The 24,768-nt window shown below is 38.5% G+C and overlaps 1 protein-coding gene across 2 annotated transcripts in view; it reads left to right on the top strand.

Moving 5' to 3' along the window:
* The window catches only part of LOC135113448 (FAS-associated factor 1-like), a 59,702-nt gene extending 35,247 nt beyond the window's left edge, over positions 1-24,455 (top strand). Inside the window, exon 6 of one of the 2 annotated variants that reach the window (XM_064028707.1) lies at positions 24,304-24,455. In XM_064028707.1, coding sequence (XP_063884777.1) covers positions 24,304-24,395 — 92 coding nt within the window. In that variant the 3' untranslated portion in view covers positions 24,396-24,455. The remainder of the gene's footprint in view (positions 1-24,303) is intronic. The other variant, XM_064028708.1, reaches the window with a different exon arrangement.
* The last annotated feature ends 313 nt before the right edge of the window (positions 24,456-24,768 follow it).

The raw sequence follows: 24,768 nt of genomic DNA, 5'->3' as shown, positions 1-24,768 counted from the left end.
TCCACCATCTGGCTACGACTACAGAGTCATTCTCATACTAAATTTATCTGTGCTGTATACCTCTCTCCTAACTCCTCTGACTATAAGAAATTCTTTGACTACTTAACTTCCAAAGTGGAGCACATTCTGACCCTCTTCCCTTTTGCAGAGATCTCCATTCTTGGAGACTTCAATGTTCACCACCAGCTTTGGCTTTCCTCTCCCTTCACTGACCATCCTGGTGAACTAGCCTACAACTTTGCTATCCTCCATGACCTAGAGCAATTGGTGCAACACCCTACTCGTATTCCTGACCGTCTTGGAGATACGCCCAACATTCTTGACCTTTTCCTGACCTCTAATCCTTCTGCTTATGCTGTCACCCTTTCTTCTCCGTTGGGCTCCTCCGATCACAATCTCATATCTTTATCTTGTCCTATCACTCCAATCCCTCCTCAGGATCCCCCTAAGCGAAGGTGCCTCTGGCGTTTTGCCTCTGCTAGTTGGGGGGACCTGAGGCGGTATTTTGCTGATTTTCCATGGAATGACTACTGCTTCCGTGTCAGAGACCCGTCTTTGTGTGCTGAGCGCATAACAGAGGTGATAGTGTCTGGCATGGAGGCGTACATTCCTCACTCTTTTTCTCGTCCTAAACCTTCTAAACCTTGGTTTAACACAGCTTGTTCTCGTGCTATACATGATAGAGAGGTGGCCCACAAAAGGTACTTAAGCCTTCCTTCACCAGAATCTCATGCACTTTATATTTCTGCCCGGAACCATGCCAAGTCTGTTCTCCAACTAGCCAAAAACTCCTTCATTAACAGAAAATGTCAAAACCTTTCAAGATCTAACTCCCCTCGTGATTTCTGGCATCTAGCCAAAAATATCTCCAATAACTTTGCTTCTTCTTCTTTCCCTCCTCTACTTCAACCAGATGGCACCACTGCTATCACATCTATTTCTAAAGCTGAACTCTTTGCTCAAACCTTTGCTAAAAACTCTACCTTGGACGATTCTGGGCTTGTTCCTCCCTCTCCTCCACCCTCTGACTACTTCATGCCTCGTATTAAAATTCTTCGTAATGATGTTTTCCATGCCCTCGCTGGCCTAAACCCTCAGAAGGCTTATGGACCTGATGGGGTCCCTCCTATTGTTCTCCGAAACTGTGCCTCCGTGCTTGCACCTTGCCTAGTCAAACTCTTTCAGCTCTGTCTGTCAACATCTACCTTTCCTTCTTGCTGGAAGTTTGCCTACATTCAACCTGTTCCTAAAAAGGGTGACCGCTCTAATCCCTCAAACTACCGTCCTATTGCTTTAATTTCCTGCTTATCTAAAGTTTTTGAATCTATCCTCAACAGGAAGATTCTTAAACATCTATCACTTCACAACCTTCTATCTGATCGCCAGTATGGGTTCCGTCAAGGCCGCTCTACTGGTGATCTTCTGGCTTTCCTTACTGAGTCTTGGTCATCCTCTTTTAGAGACTTTGGTGAAACTTTTGCTGTTGCCTTGGACATATCAAAAGCCTTTGATAGAGTCTGGCACAAAGCTTTGATTTCCAAACTACCCTCCTACGGTTTCTATCCTTCTCTCTGTAACTTCATCTCAAGTTTCCTTTCTGACCGTTCTATTGCTGCTGTGGTAGACGGTCACTGTTCTTCTCCTAAATCTATTAACAGTGGTGTTCCTCAGGGTTCTGTCCTGTCACCCACTCTCTTCTTATTATTCATTAATGATCTTCTAAACCAAACTTCTTGTCCTATCCACTCCTATGCTGATGATACCACCCTGCACTTTTCCACGTCTTTTCATAGACGTCCAACCCTTCAGGAGGTAAACATATCACGCAGGGAAGCCACAGAACGCCTGACTTCTGATCTTTCTAAAATTTCTGATTGGGGCAGAGCAAACTTGGTATTGTTCAATGCCTCAAAAACTCAATTCCTCCATCTATCAACTCGACACAATCTTCCAGACAACTATCCCCTCTTCTTCAATGACACTCAACTGTCCCCCTCTTCTACACTGAACATCCTCGGTCTGTCCTTTACTTATAATCTGAACTGGAAACTTCACATCTCATCTCTAGCTAAAACAGCTTCTATGAAGTTAGGTGTTCTGAGACGTCTCCGCCAGTTTTTCTCACCCCCCCAGCTGCTGACTCTGTACAAGGGCCTTATCCGTCCATGTATGGAGTATGCTTCACATGTCTGGGGGGGTTCCACTCATACTGCTCTTCTAGACAGGGTGGAATCAAAAGCTTTTCGTCTCATCAACTCCTCTCCTCTAACTGACTGTCTTCAGCCTCTCTCTCACCGCCGCAATGTTGCATCTCTAGCTGTCTTCTACCGCTATTTTCATGCTAACTGCTCTTCTGATCTTGCTAACTGCATGCCTCCCCTCCTTCCGCGGCCTCGCTGCACAAGACTTTCATCTTTCTCTCACTCCTATTCTGTCCACCTCTCTAACGCAAGAGTTAACCAGTATTCTCAATCATTCATCCCTTTCTCTGGTAAACTCTGGAACTCCTTGCCTGCTTCTGTATTTCCACCTTCCTATGACTTGAATTCCTTCAAGAGGGAGGTTTCAAGACACTTATCCACCAATTTTTTACCACTGCTTTGACCCTTTTATTGACTGGCATTTCAGTGGGCATTTTTTTTATTAGATTTTTGTTGCCCTTGGCCAGTATCCTTCCTACATAAAAAAAAAAAAAAAAAATATATATATATATGAGGGACTTTGGCCAAGGGTAACAAAACTCCAATAGAAAAAAAAATGTCCAATGAGATGCCAGTCCCAGAAAAGGGTCCAAAGCTGTAGTCAAAAATTAAAGGATAAGTGTCTTAAAACCTCCCTCTTTAAGGAATTCAAGTCATAAGAAGGTGGAAATACAGAAGCAGGCAGGGAGTTCCAGAGTTTAACAGAGAAAGGGATGAATGATTGAGAATACTGGTTAACTCCGCGGTCTCGTGCAGCGAGGCCGCGGGAGGAGGGGAGACATGCAGTTAGCAAGATCAGAAAAGCAGTCACCATGAAAATAGCGGTAGAAGACACCTAAAGATGCAACATTGCGGCGATGAGAGAGAGGCTGAAGACAGTTAGTTAGAGGAGAGGAATTGATGAGACGAAAAGCTTTGGATAACACCCTGCCTAGAAGAGAGGTATGACTGGAACTCAGACATGTGAAGCATACTCCATACATGGACGGATAAGGCCCTTGTACAGAGTTAGCAGCTGAGGGGTGAGAAAAACTGGCGGAGACGGCTTAGAACACCTAACTTCATAGAAGCTGTTTTAGCTAGAGATGAGATGTGAACTTTCCAGTTCAGATTATAAGTAAATATAGGAGTAAATATATAAGTAAAGAGAAGGACAGTTGATTGTCATTGAAGAAGAGGGGATAGTTCTCTGTAAGGTTGTGTCGAGTTGATAGATGGAGGATTAAGTTTTTGAGGCATTGGACAATACCAAGTTTGCTTTGCCCCAATCAGAAATTTTAGAAAGATCAGAAGTTCTGTGGCTTCCCTGCGTGAAATGTTTACTTTCTGAAGGGTTGGACGTTTATGAAAAGACGTGGAAAAGTGGTATCATCAGCGTAGGTATCATCATCAGGGTGGTATCATCAGCGTAGGAGTGGATAGGACAAGGAGTGGATAGGACAAGAGGATGACCAAGACTCAGTAAGGAAAGCCAGAAGATCACCAGTAGAGCGGCCTTGACGGAAACCATACTGGCGATCAGACAGAAGGTTGTGAAGTGATAGATGTTTAAGAATTTTCCTGTTGAGAATATATTCAAAAACTTTAGATAGGCAGGAAATTAACACAATAGGACGGTAGTTTGACGGATTAAAACGGTCACCCTTTTTAGGAACAGGCTGAATGTAGGCAAACTTCCAGCAAGAAGGAAAGGCAGATGTTGACATACAGAGCTGAAAGAGTTTGACTAGGCAAGGTGCAAGCACGGAGGCACAGTTTCAGAAAATAATAGGAGGGACCCCATCAGGTCCATAAGCTTTCCGAAGGTTTAGGCCAGCGAGGGCATGGAAAACATCATTGCGAAGAAATTTAATGGGTAGTATGAAGTAGTCAGGGGGTGGAGGAGAGGGAGAAACAAGCCCAGAATCGTCCAAGGTAGAGTTTTTAGCAAAGGTTCGATCGAAGAGTTCAGCTTTAGAAACAGATGTGATAGCAATGGTGCCATATGCTTGAAATATAGGAGGAAAGAAGAAGAAACAAAGTTATTGGAGATATTTTTGGCTAGATGCCAGAAGTCACGAGGGAAGTAAGATCTTGAAAGATTTTGACACTCTCTGTTAATGAAGGAGTTTTTGGCTAATTGGAGAACAGACTTGGCATGGTTCCGGGCAGAAATATAAAGTGCATGAGATTCTGGTGATGGAAGGCTTAAGTACTTTTTGTGGGCCACCTCTCTATCATGTATAGCACCAGAACAAACTGTGTTAAACCAAGGTTTGGAAGGTTTAGGTCGAGAAAAAGAGTGAGGAATGTACGCCTCCATACCGGACACTATCACCTCTATTATGCGCTCAGCACACAAAGACGGGTCTCTGACACGGAAGCAGTAGTCATTCCAAGGAAAATCAGCAAGATACCTCCTCAGGTCCCCTCAACTAGCAGAGGTAAAACGCCAGAGGCACCTTCGCTTAAGGGTATCCTGAAAATGGACTGGAGCGATAGGACAAGATACAGATATGAGATTGTGATCAGAGGAGCCCAACGGAGAAGAGAGGGTGACAGCATAAGCAGAAGGATTAGAGGTCAGGAAGAGGTCAAGAATGTTGGGTGTATCTCCAAGACGGTCAGGAATACGAATAGGGTGTTGCACCAATTGCTCTAGGTCGTGGAGGATAGCAAAGTTGAAGGCTAGTTCACCAGGATGGTCAGTGAAGGGTTAAGAAAGGCAAAGCTGGTGGTGAACATTGAAGTCTCCAAGAATGGAGATCTCTGCAAAAGGAAAGAGGGTCAGAATGTGCTCCACTTTGGAAGTTATGTAGTCAAAGAATTTCTTATAGTCAGAGGATTTAGGCGAGAGGTATACAACACAGATAAATTTAGTTTGAGAGTGACTCTATAGTCGTAGCCAGATGGTGCAAAACTCGGATGATTCAAGAGCGTGGGCACAAGAGCAGGTTAAGTCATTGCGCATATAAATGCAACATCCACCTTTGGATTGAGTATCAGGATAGAGAAAGTAGGAGGGAACAGAAAAGGGGGTACTGTCAGTTGCCTCAGACACCTGAGTTTCAGTAATGATAAGAAGATGAGGTTTAGAAGAGGAGGGGTGGTGTTCTATAGATTGAAAATTAGATCTTAGACCGCGAATGTTGCAGAAGTTAATGAAGAAAAAGTTGAGGGGGGTGTCAAGACACTTAGGGTCGTCGACAGAAAGGCAGTCCAACCTGAGGACATTTATGGTCCGCTCCCCAGATGGGGACTCCGAGGCTGGTGTAGGAGTCGCCATGATAATTTTGAAATTTTGAGTGAAGGATGTGTGTGTTATTAGGTGCTTGTAGTTTTGTGTGAAGGAAGAGAGTTGTCTTTAGAGAGCAGGCTGTGACTGCCCCCTTGTGTTGTGAGACACAAAGGGGAAACGTTCAGTGAGGTCACAGCTGGGTTTAATGATAAGTTCACAGCATCCCCTGAACAGTGCTTCAGACCTCACTGGGAGTAATTATCGCTTCGGCAGGTGCCTACTGCCTCCTCCTCATATATATATATATATATATATATATATATATATATATATATATATATATATATATATATATATATATATATATATATATATATATATATATATATATATATATATTGATAGATAGATATATTAAACAGGTTAGGTAAATTTTCAACCTAAATAAAGTAAAAATGCAAAGTCATTATGGCGAGGATGAATTAAAGAATGATGTTTCATAAATTATAAACAACTGCTTTCAGTTTCTAACACCTGTAATTCACACACACAGAGAGAGAGAGAGAGAGAGAGAGAGAGAGAGAGAGAGAGAGAGAGAGAGAGAGAGAGAGAGAGAGAGAGAGAGAGAGAGAGAGAGAGAGAGAGAGAGAGAGAGAGAGAGAGAGAGAGAGAATTCTATGGATTCAATTCCAACACGGGAACACCCATAGCGGAAGAGAATTAGGTACATTAACGGCAAGAGAGAGAGAGAGAGAGAGAGAGAGAGTGAGAGAGAGAGAGAGAGAGAGAGAGAGAGAGAGAGAGAGAGAGAGAGAGAGAGAGCGACAGCCGATTCATTCTTGTACAGAACGTGTATTTCCTGTGACAAAATGCGTTTCCCTCGTTGACCCTGTTACTATCTTTCTTTTATTTCTTGTGAAAAAATAGGCTTGAAGTCCTTAAGAGCAAATTGTTATAGACTACAATTGTACTAGTCATATTTTTCACCAAAATAATGTTGAAGCTAGCAACGCGTATGGTGTTAAGGAGAGTTTTATAGTAAAGGAATATTTCGTCGCCTCCTCATGACTCAACGGCCGACGGGCTGAGGCGGCTCACGACACTGAGGCTGGCTCAGACAAGCAGTCCCTCCGTTTTAAGAATGTGTCATTGTTGTGTGGAGATTGTTTGTTGTGTTACCGTTTTCGGAAAGGGGATAATCATGCCAAAAATTGAAAAGAATTATCGTTCTCAAAGATACAGGTCGGAGTGGGAAAAAAAAAAGCTTGGCTTCAGGATGGCTCTTTGCTGGAAAACGAATGGAAAAAGCCCATTGGAGAGTATGTGATAAATATCTAGTGGCAAGAAAATCTGAGCTTATTGGTCACTCATATAAGACTTGCTAAGCGAATCCAGTCAAATGTACGGATGATCACGTTTGTGGAATCAAAGGATGAAGGCAGGATTAAAGCAGAGATGAATATTGTAGCAATGATGGATAGAAAAAAAAAAAGTTTTTCAACTGTCTTGATGACATGGTTAGTACACTCCATTTTGTAGTAGATGATTTAAAAGTAATCAAAAGTATGACTTGTAAACGAAGCAAGGGAACATATCTTTTGACTGAATGCTTATCACCCTGTGCACATAAAAAAAATAATAAAAAAATAAATAAATAAATGAAAAAAAAAAACTCATGAAGTCCTTAAGAGCAAATTTTTATAGATGTAACAATAAACAAAATATTTTGGGTCAATATCAGATTTTTGAAAAGACACATATGGACCAGTTACCCGTTTCTACCGCCTGATCCCTGTAAATGATGATAGTGCAGAAGAACTGTTTGAACTACTGAAAGCAATCTTAGAAGATGGTATTGAATGGAACAAAATAGTTGGTTATGCCTCTGATGGTAAAAATCTGATGCAAGGAGAGATAAATTTATTGTTAACCAAGTTAAGGGATGTGATGCCAGATTTATTTGTTGTGGAATGCTTTTAATTCATTGTTAACCAAGTTAAAGGATGTCATGCCAGATTTATTTGTTGTGAAATGCTTTTGTCACACATTCCATTTAGTTGCAGGCCATGCTTGTGAAGCATTGTCAAAAACGGCCGAGCAGCTGAAACATGACAACTACAACTATTTCAAACTATCACCTAATCGGCAAAATAGCTACGAAGAATTTCAACACTTTGCTGAGTGTGATCCACATAAACTGTTGAAACCTTGTCAGACAAGGTAGCTATCGACCTCACAATGCGTAGAACTATCCTTGCACAGTGGTCAACACTGGAATTGTATTTCACAGTAGAACCTCATGAAATGAAAACTTCGCAGGCAGACAAAATACTACATGCTCTGAATCCCCCTATGTCAAAACCACCCTGGAATTTACAAGCTTTGTTCTGGGAGATCTGGTTGGCTTGAGTAAACTTTTTTTCACTCTAACAGCTTCAGATTACATATGTTGCTACCAGAGACTGAAAGAGTTCGTCGGATGTTTGTCTTGAATTTCATGATAAGGTAGTCTGCCACCTACAAGCTTCCAGCTTTTGAGGATGAATGAAATTGGTTGCAGCCAGATAAGATATATCATAGTATACTTGCCAGTGAAACTTTGACAGAAATAAGGTTTCATAGGAAGGAGAGCTTTCTTTCACGATGCAGAGACTGGTACATAATTGCATACTGCCAAATAATGAAAAGGGTTGATCTGTTGGATCCAGTGCTTGTGGGACTGAAAGATGTAAATCATGAAATTATTTTAAAGGACAAAGCTGATTTAGGTTCTGCAATTGTAGTGTTTCGCAAGCTACCACGTCTTCTTCCGGATGTTGACGTGCAAACCATCGACAGACAGTGGAGGTCTATCTTAGTTGATGAAAAAGTCAAAAAAGCTGCATGGGAGACTAAAAGTATCATGGAATTTTGGAAGCATATGAGAGGTGTACCCTCATATGAGGAAATAGCAACTTTTATGGTCAAGCTAAGAGCTTTGCCGCAAAGCACAGCACAAGTTGAGAGAACATTTTCAAAGCTTAATAACAATAAAACGAAAGTGCGAAATAAACTCTGTGAAGACACTGGAATCAATAATCAAAACATCTAAGAAATTCTCCTCAACTTTTGATATGACACCATCTTTGATAAAAGACTATTCAAGTGCAAGGTCAGGATACTTTGCGAAATACCCCGATAATGAAAAAAAAAAAAATGACATTCTGGCTAAGGAGACTCAACACTAAATGGTGACCTGTCTTAAGTCAACAATCAGTGCTGTGAACGTAAGCATATAGTCTTTGTTTATTGTTTTGTGGTACATTGTATATGTTTTTTACTTATTTTTTGTACAGTTGTTTACATATGTATTTTATCACCTTTCAGTCTTTTACATGTTACGTATTTTTTTTTTTGGGGGGGGAACAAGTCTGATGCTATATTATCAGTTTTGGTGTGTAGAGGAACGTAGGGGAAAATCACCTTGGATGTAGGTAGCACAGGTCACCGAAGGTTAGCAACACTATCTCTCTTTGTCTTCTCCAGTCAGTCGGACCCAGTTCATCAGGGGAGCGTGACGAGAGAGAGAGAGAGAGAGAGAGAGAGAGAGAGAGAGAGAGAGAGAGAGAGAGAGAGAGAGAGAGAGAGAGAGAGAGAGAGAGAGAGAGAGAGAACCGGTAAGAAGTCTTGGGGCGGGGGGAGGAGATGATATATTGTAGAGGTCTGTAATAATTGCTGAGTGTTTGTGACAGTACGCCTCTGTCATCCTAGCTAGGAGGGAGTCTCACCGGAGCTTGCCGGAACTTGTTCAACACGAGACCTTTGGGACATACTCAGATCAGCTGAGTGTGTTGGGATCGGTGACAGTCGGAGAGCGGTCGGTGGACCATCTTATGTCTGTCAGCTGTAGTTCACTTGTGTTCAAAGTGTTTGTGCTGTCAAATGCTACTAGTATTCTTAGCTTTCTGCTGTGAGTCTTAGAACTAGAGGATTTCGCAATATGGTGCTGGTTTGCGGCTGTCTGTTTTCTCTCCGGAGAAAGTATATAGTGGGAGACAAGCATAGTGGGAGTGATTGTCCATCTGCTGGGAGCTAGTAGACCGTTCTCAAGCAGAAGGATATAATGTTCTGTTGAAAGTGAGTGGCTCCGTCTCGTGGGAGGTTGCCCACAGAATATTATAATCCTTATCACCGTGTCTCTGTTGACTTTTTTTTTTTTTTTACCTCTAGCACATGGTTCACAATCCTTTCTCAGCGTGTGAGTTTGATTAGCGTTCGTCATTATCTCTTCCTTGTTAGTGAGTTAAGTAGGGTGTCGACCTATAGAGGCTTGATATTTGCTGGCGACCAGCAGATGCAAAGCCCTACACTAAGCTAGAAGGTCTGAGGCAACTGACAGTAGACCCTTTCCTGTTCCCTCCTACTTTCTCTACCTCCATTTTTAATCCAAAGCTGGATGTTGCATTTATGTGCGCAACGACTTAACCTGCTTTCGCGCCCGCGCTCTTGAATCTTCCGTGTTTTCCATCATCTGGCTACGACTGCAGAGTCACTCTCAAACTAAATTTATCTGTGTGCTATGTACCTCTCACTTAACTCCTTTGACTATAAGAAATTCTTTGATTGCTGAACTTCCAAAGTGGAGCACATTCTGACTCTCTTCCCGTTTCTGGAGATCTCCATTCTCGATGACTAAAATGTTCACCAACAGCTTTGGCTTTCCTCTCCCTTCACTGACCATTCTGGTGAACTAGCCTTCAGGGGATTGTAAAGTCCCTAATCCCATGTTAAATTACCTATGTTCAACTCGTATCTCCTCCCTTATTTATTGACCAATTTCTTTAATTTAATTTTAATCAGGAAGGATAGAACAATATCTGCTATCGTTTTTCCTTGTACGATAATAATAATAATAAAAAAAAATTGTTCGATGATAAAGTAAAAAAAAAAAAAATACTTTCAAATATTTGTCAAAAAACAAAATCAACTCCAAACAAAAATTTCGATAGCAGACTTTGTTGGGCTCTCATAATTTCATAAGCCGCAATAGCCCATATGTGTGTAACAGGAATAACAACGGAGGAGATTATTTTTATATGCCAAAATCCGTCTTTTTGAGATATCGCGTCATTAAGGTTAGGGGTGACTATAATTCACCTTTTGCAGCAAGGGACTTGAAATTCACATGGTATATATATATATATATATATATATATATATATATATATATATATATATATATATATATATATATATATATATATATATATATATATATCAAAATATGTCGAAAAAGCAGACATATTTTCATTTAGTTACTCCTATTGGTTTTGTACATAGGCCGAGAGCGATTCATGATTTCACAATTAATTAACCGGGGGGAAGGGGGGAAACGATTTTTGTTATATTTCGCCATATTTCTCAGTAAACAACAGGGTTTAACTATTTAAAATAAATACAATATTAATGCAAAATATATCTGATGCAGATACATTGATTATTTGCACATTGATTATTTGCTGGATTTAAGAAAAAAAATAATTATATAATTTAATTTTTAGTATATAAATCTGAAAAAAATAGTTAGGTCTTAAATTTCGTGCTCTCTAATGTTGTACGCAGTGAGAGAACTGTAGATTTTCATGGGAGACAAAAGAAAAACGAGTGTCAGAAAAAAATATGGGAAAAAAATGAAAAAAAAAAAAAAAACTTATCATACATGTCTCGCGCCGGCCGAAACCGTGGAATTTCATGAAGGAAGACCTGATTACATAAGAATTTTTTTTTCTTATCAAAGTGTTACATATATCAAAAGAGGTGGAAAAATGGAGAAAATTATAAAAGAAGAAAAAAAAAAAACATTTTTTTTATTTTGGGTCTGGATCGTACAATCCCCCTTCAACTTTCCTATCCTGCACGACCTAGAGCAATTGGTGCAACACCCTACTCATACTATGGGTATGTAATATGGGTTCCGTCAAGGTCGCTCTACTGTTGATCTTGCTTTCCTTACTGAGTCTTGGTCATTCTCTTTTAGAGATTTTGGTGAAACTTTTGCTGTTGCCTTAGACATATCAAAAGCTTTTGATAGAGTCTGGCACAAAGCTTTCATTCCCAAACTATCCTCTCACGGCTTCTATCCTTGTCTCTGTAACTTCATCTCAAGTTTCCTTTCTGACCGTTCCATTGCTGCTGTGGTACACGGTCACTGTTTTCCTAAATCTATTCCGTCCTGTCACCCACCCTCTTCCTATTATTCATCAATGATCTTCTAAATCAAACTTCTTGTCCTATCCACTCCTGCGCTAATGATAACATCCTGCACTTTTCTGTCTTTTCATAGACATTCAACCCTTCAGGAAGTAAACAGTTCACGCAGGGAAGCCACAGAACGCCTGACTTCTGACCTCTATAAAATTTCTGATTGGGGCAGAGCAAACTTGGTATTGTTCAATGCATCAAAAACTCAATTCCTCCATCTATCAACTCGATATAATCTTCCAGACAACTATCCCCTTTTCTTCAGTGACACTCAACTGCCCCCCTCTTCTACAATGAACATCCTCAGTCTGTCCTTTTCTTATAATCCAAACTAGAAACTTGACATCTCATCTCCAACTTTAATGAAGTTAGGCGTTCTGGGATGTCTCTGCCAGTATTTCTCACCCTCACAGCTGCTAACTCTGTACAAATGCCTTATCCGTCCATGTATGGAGTATGCATCCCATGTCTTGGTGTTCCACTTATTCTGCTCTTTTAGACAGTGTAGTATCAAAAGCTTTTCGTCTCATCAACTCATCTCCTCTGACTGTCTTCAGCCTCATTCTCATCGCTGCAATGTTGCATCTTTAGCTATCTTCTACCGCTATTTTCATGCTAACTGCTCTTCTGATCTTGCTGTCTGCATGCCTCCCCTCGTCCCGCGGCCTCGCTGGACAAGACTTTCTTCTTTCTCTCACCCCTATTCTGTCCACCTCTCTAATGAATCTCTTCATCTGGTAAACCCTAAAACTCCCTGCCTGCTTCTGTATTTCCACTTCTTATGACTTGAATTCCTTTAAGAGTGAGGTTTCAAGACACTTATCTTTCAATTTTTGACTACCGCTACGGACCTTATTCGGGAATCGGCATTTCATTTTTTTTTGGGGGGGGGGGATTTGTGTTGCCCTTGGCTGGTGCCCCTCCTAAATGAAAATAAAAAAAAAAGCCTGGATCTCCCTATCTGCTTCTGTATTTCCTTCTTGCTATCTTATGAACTCTTTCAAGAGAGAGGTTTCAAGACATTTATCCTTTAATTTACGATAATTGTCACCCTAAAGGTGATTTTTTATTTTTCAAGTTTCTTTTTTCTTTGGCCAATGACCCTCTTAAGTAAAAAAAAAAAAAAAAATCCTTCCCTCTCCTCATCCGGGAAGGCAATGCATGGTGCCACGCAGTCTGCTATTTTAGTTTTCGTTTATTATATCCATAGTTTCATTGTGAAATGTTTATCCGTAAATGATATGTCCCTTGCTGTTACTCGTTTCGTCTTTGTATATTGTAAACCTCCAAGACTTGTAGAAATCATGACTAAATAATTCGCAATTTCGTCAACGGACATCACACCATTGATACCCAACCAGCAGTTGTATCTGTTGCCAGACCACATTACAAATGAACAGGGCCTCAAAATGCATATGTGCATAGATAATTTTCGACTTAGAATGAGCTGTACCTCCATCTGTGCTAATATCTGCAGGAACTCATGTTCCTGCATGTATATATGTATGTACATAAGAACATAAGAAATAAGGGATGCTGCAAGAAGCGACCAGGCTTACACGTGGCACTCCCTGTATGAAATATACCTACTTATTTCCATCTATTATCCCCATCCATAAACCTGTTTAATCTTATCTTAAAGCTCTCTAATGTCCTAGCACTAACAACATGATTACTGAGTCCGTTCCACTCATCTACCACTCTATTTGAGAACCAATTTTTTCCTATCTCCTTCCTAAACCTAAATTTTTCAAACTTGAACCTGTTATTTCTTGTTCTATCCTGGATGCTGATCCTAAGATTTTTGCTTACATCTCCCTTGTTATAACCCTTATACCACTTAAAAACTTCTATCAGGTCCCCTCTTAACCTACGTCTCTCTAAAGAATGTAAATTTAACAGCTTCAACCTCGCTTCATAAGGAATACTCCTCATCCCCTGTATCCTTTTTAGTCATTCTCCTATGTACTGATTCTAAGAGACCTATATCTTTCCTGCAATGTGGGGACCAGAAATGCACAGCGTAGTCTAGATGAGGCCTGACCAGCGCCAAGAATAACTTTAATATTACTCCCGGCCTTCTACTTTTAACACTCCTAAAAATGAATCCTAGTACCCTATTTGCCCTGTTTCTGGCCTCTATGCATTGTTTTCCTAGACGGAGTTCAGAGCTAACTACAACTCCTATATCTTTCTCGTACCCTGTACCTACCAGAGTTTCATTGTTTATTGTGTACCTACTGTGTGGGTTTCATCTACCTACGCTAAGTACTTTGCATTTGTTGATACTAAATTGCATTTGCCATCTGTCCGTCCTATTCATCCTATCTAAATCTGCCTGCAAGGTGATGGCATCCGATTCTGACCTAATTAATCTACCTATCTTTGTGTCATCTGCAAATTTACTAACATCACTACTAATTCTCTAAATTAGTCATTGATATATATTAGAAATAACAATGGTCCTAATACTGATCCATGTGACACCCCACTAATTACATGACCCCACTCGGATTTAGAGCCGTTCATTACAACTCTTTGTCGCCTGTCGCTAAGCCATGACTCTATTCAGCCTAACACCTTCCCATCTATCCCGTGTGCCCCAACATTTCTCAGGAGCCTTTGATGGGATACCTTGTTAAATGCTTTAGTAAAGTCCAGATATAAGATATCATAACTATCACCATTATCTACTGTCTCGTACACTTTACTGTAAAAACTCAACAAGTTTGTCAGGCAAAACTTCCCCTTCGTGAAGCCATGCTGTGACTGATTTAACAAGTTATGTTTGTCTAAATGTTCCCTTATGTTTCTCGCTATTATTGACTCTAATATTTTACCTACAACTGAAGCTAAGCTGACACTAAAGTTTTATCTCCTTTCTTAAAGATGGGTACTACATTAGCCTGCCTCCACATTACTGGTACCTCACCTGACTCAAGTGATTTCCTAAAGACAGAAACTAACGGCTCACTAATAATCTTTTTGCATTCCTTAAGTACTCTGGGATATATTTCATCTGGTCCTGATGTCTTGAACTTTTTAGCCAATCTATCTCCTGTTCCACTATCTCCTTAGTTATGGAAATATCTGTCAGCTTCTCATTCTTATCTGCTCTAAACATCTGTTCACTATCTGGCATATCCTGCATGTTTTCCTGGGTGAAGTCAGTTGAAAAATACTCATTCAGAATTTTACTAATCTCCTCCCCAGAACTAACCAGCTCCCTATCTGCAGCATTTAATGGACCTATAGTATCCTTATTCTTCGTCCTGTATACCTGATAAAATCCCTTGTTTTATCGTCTTCGCCTGGCTGGCTACCTTTAATTAATAAGTGTCCTTAGCTTTCCTCGTTAACTTCTTGACAGTTCTAACTAATTCAATATATTGTGACTTAAAACTTTTTCACCTGCCCTTAATCTCTTATATATACTTCTCTTACGCCTTATATAATGTTTTAACCTAGCATTCATCCATTTAGGGTAATTTTTCTGTGATCTTATTGCCCTATACGGGATATTTGCTAAATGACCAGTATGAACTTTAACTATGAAATATTTATACAGTTCATCTACATTTACTTCACCTAATCTCCTCATCTCGGCCCCTTCCATCCTCTCCACTCCCTCACCTACTCGCCTCGACCTCATCTTTCTCATTTCAGCATGACCTGACCTTCCAACATACTCACACCTATCTCCCCCTCCCTCTCTCCTCCGCCCCTTCCGGACACATCTTTCCTCCTCTTGTCCTACACCCTCACGCCTCACCTCACCTCTCTCATCCTGCCTTATCTATCTCAACTCCGTCCCTGACCTGACCTCACCCTGCATCCGTTGTCAGTCAACCCCCTGGAGGTACCTTCTTAATTCCTCAAAATCTGTTCTCCTAAAGTCAGGTATTTTACTAGTGTTTTTGCCTCTAAAAGTTTCTTCCCATTTTAAATTGTACCTAATTTCCCTATGGTCACTGTTACCTAGCTGTCCTCCAATCTCTACCTGCGTGACTGCTTCTTCCCTGTTAGTAAGAATGAAATCTAGAATATTGTTCCCCCTTGTGGGTTCTACGACTACCTGTTTAAAAAAAAATTGTCCTAAATTATCTTAAGAAATTCCTCTGCTTCCTTGTTATCCACCATCAGGCTCCAGTCAATATTCCCTAAAATTAAAATATCCTACCACACATACCTGACTGTACCTGCCTACTTTATTTAATTCCTGCAACAGTGAGGTGTTAATTTTCTTTGTACTGGTCGGTAGTCTGTAAACTACTCCCAGTACTACTGACTGTGATCTTTCTTTAATATCTATCCATATTGACTCTGCTTTGTTATCTGTTGTAATCCTACTGTTAATACAACACTGTAATGTGTCCCTAACGTATAACGCGACGCCTCCTCCTCTCCTGTTTTCCCTATATTTATAGAAGTGTATAACCATCTATCTTAACTTCTGGATTAAATACTTTTCCTGACATATCTAACCAAGTTTCAGCTAAAGCAATGATATCAAATTTATCTACACATGCTATTCCTCTAAGCAAGTCTATATTATTCAAAATATTTCTACAGTTTGTGTAGTAAACAGTTTGTGTAGTGTTCGGCCAAAACACGAACACCCTGGCGTGATAAATGCACTCCATCCCTGGCGTACAAGGTGTCCCTACCATAGAAGAGGTCCCAGTTTTCGATGAACGTCCATCCATTACTCTTACAATGATTTGCGAGCCTGCGGTTCACTGTAATAGCCCTGGACAGCCACTCAGCACCAACTCCCTTCCTTGGCAAGACACCACATACCACAAGGATCTCTCCCTTGTCCCTAATCCGGTTCAAAGCCTGTTGAAACCTCCCGATAAGTTCCTATATCCTGATCTTACCAAAGTCATTCCCTCCCACACTGAGAAAAACAATGGGCTTGGTCCCATCTTTTTCCAAGCACGTGTCTAGCCTATCAGCTACCTTCCTTATCCAGGCCCCCAGCAAACACACCCTCGACCTACGCTTCCTATCTCTAGCACAGAATGCACTACCTAACCTGACTATCACCAAAGCACCTAAGTACCTAACCTGACTATCACCAAACACGAGCACTCTACTTTGTATGTATGCATGTATGTGTGTGTGTGTGTGTATATATATATATATATATATATATATATATATATATATATATATATATATATATATATATATATATATATATATATATATATATATATATATATATATATATATATATATATATATATATATATATATATATATATATATATATATATATATATATATATATATATATATATATATATATATATATATATATATATATATATATATATATATATATATATATATATATATATATATATATCTTTTTTTTTTTTATGTAGGAAGGACACTGGCCAAGGGCAACAAAAAATTTAATAAAAAAAAATGTCCACTGAAATGCCAGTCCCATAAAAGGGTCAAAGCAGTGGTCAAAAATTGATGAATAAGTGTCTTGAAACCTCCCTTTTGAAGGAATTCAAGTTATAGGAAGGTGGAAATACAGAAGCAGGCAGGGAGTTCCAGAGTTTACCAGAAAAAGGGATGAATGATTGAGAATACTGGTTAACTCTTGCGTTAGAGAGGTGGACAGAATAGGGGTGAGAGAAAGAAGAAAGTCTTGTGCAGCGAGGCCGCGGAAGGAGGGGAGGCATGCAGTTAGCAAGATCAGAAGAGCAGTTAGCAAGAAAATAGCGGTAGAAGACATAATAATAATAATAATAATAATTGATGGTTTATTGATCAAGAAAGCTTTACAAAGTCATTTATAAAACGTCATGTCTTGATTTACAACAAGTGCGTATCTATTTAGGTAGCTACATGAAAGGTAAAATAAGCTCAAGAAGCTGCTAAAATAAATATAAAACATGTACATAGGTATTTACAAAGCATTGAGTTTAGAGACAATATATGGTATTGGAGAGTTCTGGTATCTTGAGGTCCTACACCTTACTGACTGCAAGAGTTGACTACCTCTCCTTGTTTCCCTACCATGGACATCATGCAAGGTCTGTGGCAACATATTTCTGAGCTCGGGTGAGTTGAGCAGTCCCCGTCCAAAATTTATTGTTGCTGCTTCTCGTCGCTTGTGTAATGATTCTGTACCAAGTAATTGCAATGCATGGTTGTAGTTCAGATAGGCCTCACCCAATATGATTCTAAAGCAACGCTTTTGAAGTTTTTCAAGTGAGTTATGCTGTGCACGCGTGAGACCTGGGTGCCATACAGGTGCAGCATATTCTAGGACAGTTCTTATGTACCATGTGTATAGTATGAACATTACATTTGGACTAAAAGAAAATTGTCTTGCTCGATATAGGATAAAAAGGAGACTGCTAGCTCTACTGACAATGTGAGTGATATGATCGTTCCAAGTAAGATCTGAATTAATGTGAACCCCAAGTAGCTTGCAAGAGTGTACTATCGGGAGTTCGTATCCATTTAATTTAAGTAGTGGGAAGACGATAGGTCTTTTGGGTGGGCACACAATCATTACTTCACATTTAAGGGGGTTTGGGCACATCTTAATAACTTCACAATCCCGAGCTAACTTATCCAAGGTATTTTGCATTGTGAAAGTTACTGTATTTTCTACATCTACTATTTCCATTATAGTTAAATCATCAACATATTTGACATGAATTGGGGAATTTCTGCATAGTCTGTTAATAACAGCCAAGAAAATAATGGGACCAAGACGTGTCCCCTGAGGTACTCCACATGTTATCATATCATAATCAGAAATAATATCATCATACCTAACCCTATGTTTTCTGTTTGATAAAAAGTTTGCCACAAACATGAGCAATGAAGGTCTACATCCTAATAAAAATAGTTCTGTTAAAGCTACAGTATGGTCAATATAATCAAATGCTTTTTTAAAATCAATCAAAACAATATGTGCTATTTTCTTAGGTACATCAAGGCCCTTTAAAACTGAGTTTAAAAGCATGACTAGACAGTGACTGGTAGATTTACCTTTAAGGTTTCCATACTGAAATGGGTCTAAATTGGGACGAATGTCTTCTAATACCAACACAGCTACATACCCCTCCAATATTTTGCCCAAGTCCGGTGTGAGTGACAATGGTCGTAAGTCTCCTAGCTGGGAAATTACCTTTTTCTTGGGTAAAGCTACTATTGTCGCTTCTTTCCATCTACTGGGAAAGATGCCATTGCTCAGACAAAGGTTGTATACATAAGTGAGGGGTAGGCTAATTTCATAGGCAAATTCCTTAATGAGCCTCTTTGGTAATGATCCAGGTGGAGAAGCTTTTGTAATCTTAAGTTGTTTTAATGATTTGTACACACTGATACGATCTATTGAAGTGGTGTCACTGATTGGTAAAAAACTAGGTAGTTGTGAATGGTCAAGTGATGGGAGGGTTGTGCATATATTGGTAAAATGTTGCTTGATTTTTTCTCCAATAATCTGAGTATCTAAATGATCTAAAAAAGGGATATTAAGTTTCTTTTTCTGAGTTCCTAGTATGCATCTTAAATTCTTGGAGAAATGTACAGAATTTATGTTATTTTCCTCAATACTGAGTGCTGTTGCCTTTTTTGCTGCTTTTATTTCGGCTTTTACTCTAAGGTATAACAACCTCCACTTGCCCATCCTGCCCCTGCTGTAAGCACGACGTCTCTGGTCCATAAGCCGGAGTATCCTGGCGGTTATCCACGGTTTGTTTTCCCGCCGCATTCGCTGCTGCTGCTCCGGGAAGTGTACCTCGTACTGCTGCCTCACCATGCCCTCCAACAAGTCCGCCGCCTCGTCCACGTCCTGCACACTTAGTACGGCACTCCAGTCCTCTGCCGTGATCCACTGACCGAAGCTTCGGACGGATGAGTCGAGGAATGGCCGGTACACCCTCACAGTATAGGGTGGTGGGGCGGGTGGCGCCTCGGGTTGACACAGCACACACAGATGTCTACTAAGTCCTATGGGTGGATGAACACTACTGGTTGTGTAAAATTCTGCATCCGTCAGAATAAGGTCAATCATTGAATTACCGTGTGTTGGCTGATTAACTATGCATCTGAGTTCTAAGTTGGTCATAATGTTAGCGACGTTCAGGTTGTTACAGTCCCCCATAATAACTGTACGCATGTCAGTATAGTTGGAGCGTAAAGTGTCCGTGGTTGTAATAAGATGCTCCACAAGATCGTCGTGTGAGGCTGCCGCAGGGGGATGGTATACACAGCACACACACAACCGTTTTATTTGTTGGGCAAATTTTTGTTCAATAACAACCCATACACACTCGACGTTTTCCGGCACTGCAATTTCAATGTTTTTGGTCACGAAAGTATCCTTCACGTAAAGTGCTACTCCCCCACCTCTTGAGACACGATCCTTATGAAAAAGTTCATAACCTGGTAAAGAATACTGATGAGCTGGCTTGTTTTCCGAGAACCAGGTCTCGCTGACGCCAACAATGTCCGGTTGAAGCTTTCGAACTTGCGCATAAAATTCCTCGTATACATTTGTGAGGCTTTGTGGGTTGGTGATAAGTAGTGCGGGTGGTGCTCGTGCTTTGTGTTTGTTTATTTTCACAATAGGTGGCGTTATCAACACTCGTGATTCATTGGGTTTCACTTCCGTTTCATTTTTTTCACTACGGTTCGTAACTCTTGTCAAAATGTTTCGTCTAATATGCTTACCTCCCCTTCTACCTCTATTTCTATATATACCTTTTTCCTTTAGCAATGCAATTATTCTCGTGTGTAACTTGGAGCAACGAAACTGTTTTCTTAATAAGTCACTTCTTGAATATGTTAATGGCACTGAAAGAGTGATCTCTGAGGTAGTACTTACACGGTTCGTATTATTGTGATGATTTGCCGCCATGTTGATATTTGAGCCACTGTCACTACCACCAAGGCCACCACTTATATTTTGCACTTTATTCCACGATATATTCCACTGTCCAATGCAAAGAAGGTATAACCAGATTCTCCAAGACTTCATGAAGATGTCGTTTCAGTGTGTCTCTTGTTAAAAAGCTCATAAAGTTCAAAAATTTTAAAAAGGTTTGGAGCACACACAGTGCCCTGGCGTCAGCTAAACAGCGCCCTCTCTACTACTAGCTAGATATGCAACACTGCGGCGGTGAGAGAGAGGCTGAAGACAGTCAGTTAGAGGAGAGGAGTTGATGAGACGAAAAGCTTTTGATTCCACCCTGTCTAGAAGAGCAGTATGAGTGGAACCTCCCCAGACATGTGAAGCATACTCCATACATGGACGGATAAGGCCCTAGTACAGAGTTAGCAGCTGGGGGGGGGGTGAGAAAAACTGGTGGAGACGTCTCAGAACACCTAACTTCATAGAAGCTGTTTTAGCTAGAGATGAGATGTGAAGTTTCCAGTTCAGATTATAAGTAAAGGACAGACCGAGAATGTTCAGTGTAGAAGAGGGGGACAGTTGAGTGTCATTGAAGAAGACGGGATAGTTGTCTGGAAGGTTGTGTCGAGTTGATAGATGGAGGAATTGAGTTTTTGAGGCATTGAACAATACCAAGTTTGCTCTGCCCCAATCAGAAATTTTAGAAAGATCAGAAGTCAGGCGTTCTGTGGCTTCCCTGCGTGATATGTTTACCTCCTGAAGGGTTGGACGTCAATGAAAAGACGTGGAAAAGTGCAGGGTGGTATCATCAGCGTAGGAGTGGATAGAACAAGAAGTTTGGTTTAGAAGATCATAAATGAATAATAAGAAGAGAGTGGGTGACAGAACAGAACCCTGAGGAACACCACTGTTAATAGATTTAGAAGAAGAACAGTGACCGTCTACCACAGCAGTAATAGAACGGTCAGAAAGGAAACTTGAGATGAAGTTACAGAGAGAAGGATAGAAACCGTAGGAGGGTAGTTTGGAAATCAAAGCTTTGTGCCAGACTCTATCAAAAGCTTTTGATATGTCTAAGGCAACAGCAAAAGTTTCACAAAAATCTCTAAAAGAGGATATATATATATATATATATATATATATATATATATATATATATATATATATATATATATATATATATATATATATATATATATATATATATATATATATATTGATAGATAGATATATTAAACAAGTTAGGTAAATTTTCAACCTAAATAAAGTAAAAATGCAATGTCATTATGGCGAGGATGAATGATGTTTCATAAATTATAAACAACTGCCTTCAGTTTCCAACACCTGAAATTCACATTCTTCTGAATTCTTTGACAACAGCAGTAGGAAGATAGATGTCCGTATAGGCAACACGTTAGTTGGATGTTGAAATTTTTAGATAATCTCGTCACGATGAAAGCCTGCCAAAAGTTTGCACACCACGCGCAATTGATATTTTAGACGAGTTTAATCCGAAAAAAAAAAAAAATCATATTTTGACATAGCGTTACGTTTTTTAACAGTTGCGTTGATGTTATTATCATCAAAGACTTAAGAGGAACGTAAAATTTAAGGTGTTGGAAACTCTATACTTACTAATTATCAGATGTGACTCACAGGTTGGGTAGGTGGGTGGGGACGTACCATCCACCTTCACCCTATCATGCTTTCCGCATGACATTGGAAGATGCGAGACGACATGAAAATACTCGAGAAAGTTTTATATATATATATATATATATATATATATATATATATATATATATATATATATATATATATATATATATATATATATATATATATATATATATATATATATATATATATATATATATATATATATATATATATATATATATATATACACACATGAAAGCACCCTCATATCTATTTTTTTTACATAACTTCATAATGACTTACCATAACAATTAAACAAGAAATAATTAAACAACATTACAATGTGTATAAACCATGAAAATAATTTTTTTTTTTATACTTATACTCGTCATTATTACTGTTATTATTATTATTATTATTATTATTATTATCATTATCATTAGTGTGTGTGTGTGTGTGTGTGTGTATACTCGAGAATCACGGAGGTGAACACCTCGCACATCATCAGTCCACTGGGGAAACACCTGGAGTCGCACTTTACCACTTCTACACCCTTTTCTCCGAAACCACATAAGAAATGTAATGTATGTGATTGTGGACGACTCTCGGCCCGGAATAAAATTAAGGACGCGAACAGGCGTATTCTCGACATCAAGTAAACGGCGAGGCTACAAGATGTAATTTTATGCTCCTTAACACCAGCTATACATCAGGAGGAGGGAGCCGTCACAAAACGATACATAGCACACTACGTAGTACACAACATTTCATTACGGCGGATATATAACGAAAATTGAATTGACATTAAACTGCCAGTTATCAGCATAGAAAAAAAATAAATAAATAAACAAAATAAATAAATAAATAAATAAATGAAAATAAATAAATAAATAAATAAATAAATAAATAAATGAAAATAAAAAACAAAATGTGTACTGAAATGTTACATAATATCATTTATTTTCTTATTTCTTTGGTGTTATTTGTATATTTTGATATATTTTATCACTTTTTTTATTTACTACTTTCTAATTATTACTTCCAACTTTCAAATAATTTCATCTATTTCTTATTTTTAGCATATTTAAAAAAAAAAAATTAATTAATTAATTAATTAATTAATTAATTAATTATTATTATTTTTTTTTAGCATACATCTAGCGTTATCTTCTATAGATATCCTCTTCAAAACTAACTAAAGGTGAATAGGGAAAAACCTGCTGTGAAAGTTTGGAAATTTAAGTCCAATTGTACTTTTTTTAATATATAAAAAGGAAAAAAATTCAGTTGCTAGCGTTATAATATAGTATAAGATTATGATTTATTTTATATTTGTTTAAACAAAATAAGACATGTGTTCTTAGTGCGCATCCTTTTGATGAGAAACAAATACATCATGACATTATGGCAGACATTTTCCCTTAATCGTATAATGATTATTGTTTACGATGAAAAAAAAATATTATTTACATAATTTTCGTCTACGACTATGATTATAAATACAGATATTTAGAGAAATGTTACATGTCATTTATTTTTCTCATCTCTTTAAGGTTAGTTGTACATTATGATATATTTTATCACTTTTTAATTTGCTATCTAATTATTACTTCTATCATTCTTATAATTGTATTTAATTCTTATTTAATCTTGCAGTTTATTTTTCAGCATACGGCTAGCGTTATCGTCTATAGATATCCTCTTCAAACTAACTAAATATGAATAGATAAGGGAATAAAGAAAAAAAAATCAGTTGCTAGCGTTAAAATATAGTATAAGGTATTTATTTATTTATTTATTTATTTATTTTATTTATTTTTTTTTGCTTACATAAAGTAAGTATGCGTTCTTAGTGCGCACCCTTTTGATGAACGGTACAAATACATCCTGACATTATGGCATACATTTTTTCCCCAGTCGTATAATGATTACTGCTTACGAAGAAAACAATATTATTTTTATAATTTTCGCCTATGACTGATACAAGACACACTCACACAGGACCAACAACATTGCTAGGTAAATTTTTTACAAGAAGTTAGTAGGGCTGCTTTACTAAGTGCTACAAAACTCTCTTAATATTGTACCCACAGGCAACAATACAGTAGATGAGGTGATGGACGTGATGCTACGTGAAAGCAAGAAGTTTGAAGAGCAACGTTCCAGGATGAATGTTTCGCTTTGATGGACCTTCATGTGAATCAATCCATGCGGCAGGGCAGTATCTTTGTTAATACTTATAATGCAACACAATATATATATATATATATATATATATATATATATATATATATATATATATATATATATATATATATATATATATATATATATATATATATATATATATATATATATATATATTATTATTATTTTTTTTAGACAGATTCCGAGTTACAAATAAGGTGAACAGCGATACATCCAGAGTTTCTTCTTTATTTATTGCATGCAACTTTTCACCTTCCTAGGTTATCATCAGGCTAAAAACAAGTAAACTGAGAAAAATACATAAAATACATTAAGAAGAAGAAGAAAAAAAAAGAAGAAAAAGAAAAAGA

This window comes from Scylla paramamosain, chromosome 25 (assembly GCF_035594125.1).
Source record: "Scylla paramamosain isolate STU-SP2022 chromosome 25, ASM3559412v1, whole genome shotgun sequence".
Lineage (NCBI taxonomy): Eukaryota > Metazoa > Arthropoda > Malacostraca > Decapoda > Portunidae > Scylla > Scylla paramamosain.
Note: the sequence above shows the minus strand (reverse complement) of the source record. Positions and strands in the feature narration are given on the sequence as shown.